The sequence below is a fragment of the Pseudonaja textilis genome, chromosome 10, assembly GCF_049901715.1.
Source record: "Pseudonaja textilis isolate UNSWEBS1 chromosome 10, rPseTex1.2, whole genome shotgun sequence".
In the NCBI taxonomy this organism is placed as follows: domain Eukaryota; kingdom Metazoa; phylum Chordata; class Lepidosauria; order Squamata; family Elapidae; genus Pseudonaja; species Pseudonaja textilis.
The window spans coordinates 2,886,861-2,894,095 of record NC_141999.1 but is presented as its reverse complement, the minus strand read 5'-3'; the positions used below and the strand labels follow the sequence as shown (position 1 = coordinate 2,894,095).

The following is a 7,235-nucleotide window of genomic DNA, read 5'->3' as shown; positions in this document are numbered from 1 at the left end:
AGCGACTTCCCCGGGCCGGGCCTTCCGCTCTCGGGCGCACGAAGGGCGCGGCGGCCTGCGGGTAAGGCGGGCGTCCGACCGGCCGAGGGCGCTCCAGGCCGCGGCTCCTCCTCCTCCTCCCGCCGCCGCGCCGCGCCACGCTCCGCCCCCGCCCTCCCGCCTCTCTCGTCGCCGCGTCCTCCTCCTCCTCCTCCCCGGCGGCCTGGTCGTGGTCGGGCTGCTGCTGCTGCTGCTGCTGCTCCGCGCTGGCGGTCGGGCCATGGCGGCGCTGCACGGGGCGGGTGCCAAGGCCGGCGCCCCGCTGCAGATCCCGGACACCCGCCGCGAGCTGGCCGAGCTGGTCAAGCGCAAGCAGGAGCTGGCGGTGAGCCGCATGGCGGGCGGGGCGGGCGGGGGGGGGGGGGGAGGGGGGGGGGCGCACGACGGCGGCGCACGGCGGCGGCGGATGACCGTCCCGTCCCGCCCCGCCTCGCTAGCCCGGCCGGTCCTTCCGCCGCAGGAGACGCTGGCCAACCTGGAGCGGCAGATCTACGCCTTCGAGGGCAGCTACCTGGAGGACACGCAGATGTACGGGAACATCATCCGCGGCTGGGACCGCTACCTGACCAACCAGAAGTGAGCGGGGTGGGGGGGCGGCAGCGGCGGGGGGGAGGGAGGGGGGAGGGGGAGCGACCCCCCAGCCCCATTTCTGCCCGCCCTTCTCCCCCCCCTTCCTCCCCCCGCAGAAACTCCAACAGCAAGAACGACCGTCGGAACCGGAAGTTCAAGGAGGCGGAGCGGCTCTTCAGCAAGTCCTCGGTCACCTCGGCGGCCGTAAGTTGGGGGACTCGCTCAGGTGGAGGGCTGGGGGGGCGCACGGGACAGGGGGGGCGCCCCACCCCCCAGTTGGGAGCAGGGGATCTGTTGAAGCCCACGGTCTATGGGGGCGATGGGAATGCCCCGTCGGGGGGTCCTCACTTCCATGGCACAGAGTGCGAAGGAGGCGTCCTGGTGCTTTATTTCCATCCCTCCCATTGTGCACTGAAGGTGGCGTTCTTTTTCCACGCACGAGCTGCAATGGCAATAAAGTAAAAGTAGCGTCAACTAAACTCTCTCTCTTCTCCTCCCCAGGCAGTCAGCGCCCTGGCTGGAGTTCAGGACCAACTGATTGAGAAGCGTAAGTCCCCTGCTCCTCCCTCCCAGCTGCCCTTGGCCCTTTCCCCGGGCTCTGGGTAGCCGAGCTGCCTTTCTCCCTCCAGGTGAGCCCGGCAGCGGCACTGAGAGTGACACGTCCCCGGATTTCCACAACCAAGAGAACGAGCCAAGCCAGGAAGAGGTGGAAGAGCTGGATGGGTCCGTTCAGGGGGTGAAGCCCCAGAAAGCGGCCTCTTCCGCCTCAGGGAGCCACCACAGTAGCCACAAAAAGCGGAAGAATAAAAACCGGCACAGGTGAGCCAGCAGCAGACCGGAGACCCTGAGCGGGCTGGGCCCACCTGAACCTCTGGAGAAGGAAGGGCCTCCCTGACATTGTTCTCTTGAACAGTCCCAGTTTAACATTCCTGTCTTGTTGCCCCACAGACAAGGTCCACGAGGGCCAGAGTTCGCCCCAAGTGGGCCTTTGAATCTGGCAGCTGATCCCCAGCTGAGGGACTCTCTTGGGGTGCGGTTGGAAAAGCCTCAGAGACCAGTCCTGGTCTTCTGCCCCAAGGAGGTTCATAAACCAGCCGCTGTTTTCCAGGGACTCTATCCCAAAGAAATGTCAGAAATGACATTTTACTGCTATAGCCAAGAACTTTCTCTGTGCTTATTGCAAGGAAGTGGCTCATGTAGTCTTGAAAATGACAGTAGAGAAGGGAATGAAAGTGAAGGTACAAAGAGGAGAAATGGGGCTGTTATTGTTCTATGTGTTTTGTTTAAGTTGCAAGTGTCTGATGATAACCCTTTTTGTCTAGCGAGGCGTTCTTTATTGAGAATTGGAAATCTTCCAATTAATGGATATTGGCCTTCTTCAAGGCAGGAAGGTACCAATAGACAAAAAGGTCAAGCTTGGAGATTATGTTCTGAAAGACGTCACATCTTCCTGTTCACAGGCTGGGAGAAAGTGTGGAGAAGGTTGGGCTGGACTTGAGGAATAGTGTCTCCTCAGCACCCAGAGCTACCCTGGAAAGTAAAAAAAGAAAGTCCCTCTCTTGGCTAATGCCCCTGGCCCAGCATCCTCCCCAATTCTGCCTTCTCAAGGCTGGGCACTAAGCCAGGCAAGCAGGGGAAAATCTCTTCCATTTCCTTCCAGGAAGTCCAGCCCGAATCTTGCCCATTCTTTACCGATTTGGCCGTTTTTGCTCTACTCCTTTCAAGCATTGTGGGAGGTTCCCACCTTGCTTTTCTTTCCAAGGTTGCTGATATTTGTCCCTGCAGCGTTATAAGATGATTTGGGGTAGCAGACTTCTGGGGGAACGGGGGCGGTCTTGGGTGGATTTTATATTTCAAGATTACAGTGATGTATAACTTGCTCTTTGTTATTTTTGAACTTCGCTAGGGTGGCTAATCAACTAATTGATTTAATTCCTTAGTATATTAATTTCTATTGCTTTCTTCTTTTCGAATGCTGCCCCTCAGCCCGTCTGGCATGTTTGATTATGACTTTGAGTAAGTTTGACTTGATTTGACTTAGTTTTTGTGCTGTGATGTCAATGTGTAGACTTTTCTTTTTCCCTTCGCCACCCTCCTTCAACGTCCCCTCGTGCGCTTTCAAAACTCTTCTAATCCATAGTTTATCTGTTTAATTGTAGGTATGTATATTAGGTTAGGCTGGCAAGTTTTTAAAAATACAGACAAAAGCACAATGGAGGTAACTTTTTATTTAATAATCTTGGCTAAAAAAAAAATCATTCGGCTACCCTCTTTGCTTCTTTATGTCATTTTGAAAAGCAGATAAACTTCTACTGAACTCTGAAAATTGATTTTTTATCGCTTTGCTTTCTGAGGCCTACAGTCAAGGCAGTTTCCCAAATGCAGAAAATACAAATTGATTCTTACTGGTGCCACTAAATACTCTGGCTACCATTTCCTCCTCCTCTGCTGCCGCCTCTGCCTCTAAGTTCTGTCTTTAACATGCTAACCCAGCAGATGCTGTGTTCCCATGTTCTTTGGATGCTGCCTAACCCTTTAATGTGTTTCTTCTGATTGTTGGGTGGAATCTGCTTTTCGGTGCCATTGGGAGTTGGGTTGGAAATGCTGCAATGGCCTGGTCATATCAGACCCTTTGCTGCTGTAGCCCACACAGGGACTGCCTTAGCCATCAGTAGACCAACACTCACTTCTTCCTTCCTCCCATTGCAGGATTGATCTCAAGTTGAACAAAAAACCACGAGCTGTAAGTATCCCTTCTCTTGTTCTTCCCAATGTCCTGCCACCTTTCAGTTACTGCACAGTTCTGGGTAGGGTTGTGGTGAAGCTTGCTTAAAGGGGGGAAGAATGTCCTTCTTGAAGCCTCTGCTTTGGATGGTTGAAGGACAGCATTGTTGGGGGGGTGAGATCGAATTTGGACCAGGGTTTTCCAGGGTTGGTCCTGCTGCACTCCAGCAGGCACCTTGTGGTGCTAGTCCCTCTCAGCTCCTTTGGGTGGGAAGCGGTGCGTCTACAGTTGGTGCTGGCATCCCCGGTGATGTTCACTCTGCCCTTGTGCCCACAGGACTACTAGTGGTCCTCCAGGATGAATCTTCCAGGAACTTTCCTCCTTCCTTCCTTCCTTCCTCCCTTCCCAAGAGACTGAATAAGCACAAGGCCAGCTCTTTCTTGCAGCAGCCGGCACACCAGCAGCACTGCTGGCGAAAACAGCTGCTGCCAATTCATCATGCATAAAATCCACGAAGTCAAGTCCTCTCTACTTGCTGCCATCTTCTGGTTGAATTGTTTTGTCTTATGTATTTGGCTCTTTTTTTTAAAAAAAATAAATAAACTTTATTTAATTTTCCATTTGTTAAAGATTAAGACAGATTGTCTGCTAGAAGCTTTTATTCTTCAGAGCCCAAATAGTCTTTTTTTTTTTTCAAACTGGGAAAGGTGATTTCATTTTACTCTTGAAACACCTGCTAACAACTTGAGGGAAAACATGGATGTGTGGGGCAAGCAGTCTCCTTTTTAATACCAATGTCTCCTTATTGTAAATAAAACAACAAAATCTACGTTCATTTTAGATTGTTTTCTGGCTGCACTCATATCACTGAGAAGAATAACCACTGGTGGTTGAGTAAACCAAAATTAGGGGATATCCTAAATTGTGCTGATGCATAAGTGTTAAAGCATAGTCTGGCCTAGTGGTGAGGGCACCAAGCTAGAAACGGGGGGACTCGAGTTCTAGTGCTGCCTCAGCTCAATCCATCTCCCAGGGTTGTTGTGGGGAAAAACAGGAGGAGGAAGGAATACCAGGTATGTTTGTTGCCTTAAATTATAAAGGATAATGGGATAAAAATCTAATAAATGAAGTCTGATTTATGAACCATAATGGCTTGAGTTGCAATACAGAAAGGTACAACTTCCGTTGGCCCTTGGGTGCTGTGTGAATTCAGCTTCGCAGAGAAAGTCAGGCCAAGGAGTCAGATTCCGGAGCCTGCCTCTGCTCTGTCTTCTTAGCCACCCATGGAGAAGGTTGGGGCAGAAATGGCCTTTTGGGAGCTTTCTGGAGTTTCCTTTGAGGAGAGGATCTCTTGCTTTGCCACAGATTCCCAGAGGCATCGATTGGGATCCCTGTCAGTGAGTTTCAACTTCTGGAAAGATGTTCCTCAGAATAACAATCCTTCCCTGCTCAGCAGCCCTTCTGTGCCTCTGACGTGTTACCTGGTTAGACTTGTATGGGGAATACAGGGTTTGCTCTGTCTAAACAACTGATACATACAAGGCCCCTCTTGCAGTTACTGCTGTTGAGCCAGGTGCCACCTATTCAATACCTGTGCATTTGATTTTTCTGCCCAGATGCAAGACCTTAGCTTTCTTACTACTGAAATGTGTTTTGTTGGATAGGGCCCAATGCTCAAGTGTCAACCCTGAAGCTGACCTGACCGAAGCCATCTTGACCACACTGGAGCTGAGGGATAGGAAGTGGGGGATTTGAGATAGCTAGGATTTTGTAGGCAAAACAAAGTACTTTCTCTTGGGAACCAAGGACATTCTCACACCTGGTCCGAGGAAGGCAGAGTGATGTCACCAGGCAACCGGACAGCACCGTGATTAAACCATGTGACCGATTGTTTTGAGAAAGTGACACTTTTAATTAGATGAGAACCGCGGGAACCTTCAGAGTTGATTTTCACAAGATCTGTGTCGATATGATATGTCCAATAAAGCTGTTCTTTGAGAAATCTACCTGCCTCAGGGTTTTGCTTGCTATGGGTCTATGACTTGGAACCCTGACACTAAACCGGCTCTTAAATTCCAAACTCCAACCAGAGTTGCTATCAGGGATCCTGAGCCTCGTCTGCCTACCTGGTCTACTCAGGTAGCAGGAAGACTTGGGGAAGATGGAAGAGAAGATTGGAGAGGCTGCAGGCCTCTGTGGGGTTTGTGCAGGAGCCCTAGAAAGCCTACCAACCCCCTTGGAGGCTCAACGGGTGGAGGAAGGGGTGGTGGAAATTGTGTGCCAGGTGGGCACCCGGCCCAAAGTCTGTTCTGAATAGCTGGTCAATCAGGAGCTCTACCGGGCAGAGGAAAACATTGGCAGCTGGGCCACATTCCAGGGGCTGGTAGAGAGCGTCCAATTACCTCGACGTGGGAGGCCAGAGAGACAATCTTCGAGCAGAGGTTGACAGGACCTTTGGGACTGTCAACATATCCTGCAGTGAATCCGGGGATTGGAGATACCAGATCACAGCCCGCCACCAAACCCTGGGATTGCTGTTGGAGAGATTTGGCCAGCTGAGCCTTGGGAGCATCAAACCAACAGTGAGAGTCGACCTGAATCTGCCAACTTTTGACGTTTCTCCCCTTGGGGGACCTATTTACTCGGCCCATGACTCCACTGCTCCCATCAGCACAGTCTAGCCCACAGCTGAGTCTTCCCAGTTGGCACAGATCTACCACTGCCATGATCCGGGTGGCTAGTCCACTGCCACCACCTCTGGCTCAGCCTAGCCTGCCAGGACAACCCAGCTGCCAACAGCCTGGCAGATGCCACCTGGCAAGGCTGGGTTCAAGCCCAATGAGTAGCTGCCCTGGCCCCAGCATCGCCCCCTCCTCTGGCTCGGCCCACTGTGCTTAAGAGCTGCTTTTGATGGGAGCCCGGCTAAGCTGGCCTTCTACCTGAACTGGATGTGGGCTCACTGTTAGGAATATGAGTCACCTAAGAGCTATTTGGGTTAGAAATACATAAACCAGGACAACCATTTTAGTACTATATCTTTAAGGGAATGCAAGAGCATGCAATTGGGTGTGGTTTCTCAAATGGCCATAAGATGGAGCCAGAAACCTGGGTTGTTTAGTCTGAGTCTCAGAGCGTGAGTGTATCTATGTTTCCTTCTGTTGGAAAGTATTGCCGTTGCTCCATTTCTTCTAATTGACTGATACTACTGGATTTAATGTAAGTCTGGTACTGAACTGTTTTGGATTATCCCTGGATGAAAACTGACTGATTTTACCTGTGAATGATTTTGGACTGCTTATTTTGGACTTTGCTTAAAGCTTTCTGGAAGTAAAAACCTACATTTACTGTACAGTGTATCTGTGTACTGTGTGTGTATTATTCAAACACTTCTCTCAAATACGTCTCCCTGTATGCGCTCATTCTCCTAACGAGGAATTACCTCAACACTCACATCGACTGCTATGGAGACAACAACCTTAGTGACCAGGAGATAAACACAACCATCACCAAAAACCTGGAAGCAGAAGCTGCGGAGTAAGTGACCCAACGGCACAACGAGGGCGTCCCTGAGCTAGGGAATGTCGATGAGTTCCTGCATGAACTGAGGAAAAGGTTCGAGGAAAACTGCCAAGGACCAGGAAGCAGAGGCACAGATTAAGGTGACCAAGTAGAGGCTTTCTTGCTAAAAATATGTCGGAGAGTTTCAGAGGCTTGCTGGGAAATTGCGGTACCGGCCCGAATGCCTCCTAGTGCACTTTTTCAAGGAGGGCCCGGACAAGGAGCTACTCAATACTTGTGTCCGCAAGGGCCTCCTGGACCACATCCATGACTGGTACCAGATGGCGGTGGCCCTGGACATTGAGTCCACTGGCACCCTAAAGATACACCAGAGAAAAAGCCC

The 7,235-nt window shown here is 51.4% G+C and overlaps 1 protein-coding gene across 4 annotated transcripts; it reads left to right on the top strand.

Moving 5' to 3' along the window:
- Positions 1–190: 190 nt before the first annotated feature.
- On the top strand, positions 191–5,336 carry MEAF6 (MYST/Esa1 associated factor 6). Of its 4 annotated transcripts, XR_015744745.1 has the most exons (9): positions 191–364; positions 500–615; positions 726–813; positions 1,111–1,156; positions 1,239–1,428; positions 2,596–2,625; positions 2,769–2,827; positions 3,319–3,352; positions 3,671–5,336. XR_015744745.1 is itself a non-coding variant. In XM_026702718.2 (8 exons), exons 1-8 carry the CDS (start codon positions 260–262, stop codon positions 3,677–3,679), a joined length of 618 nt encoding a protein of 205 aa, XP_026558503.2. In that variant the 5' UTR covers positions 191–259; the 3' UTR covers positions 3,680–5,336. The 4 variants fall into 4 exon arrangements, 2 of the variants coding, with proteins under 2 accessions (XP_026558503.2, XP_026558504.2); XR_003374265.2 differs by lacking the exon at positions 2,596–2,625; XM_026702718.2 differs by lacking the exon at positions 2,769–2,827.
- Positions 5,337–7,235: the final 1,899 nt, after the last annotated feature.

What these genes read in the sequence shown, in the direction of transcription:
- MEAF6 (XM_026702718.2), top strand. Translation starts at nt 260, where the DNA reads ATGGCGGCGCTGCACGGGGCGGGTGCCAAGGCCGGCGCCCCGCTGCAG. An exon ending in GGACCAACTGATTGAGAAGC is followed by an intron (nt 1,157 to 1,238) that starts GTAAGTCCCCTG and finishes TTCTCCCTCCAG; the next exon opens with GTGAGCCCGGCAGCGGCACT. An exon ending in AAGAATAAAAACCGGCACAG is followed by an intron (nt 1,429 to 2,595) that starts GTGAGCCAGCAG and finishes GCTGCCCCTCAG; the next exon opens with CCCGTCTGGCATGTTTGATT.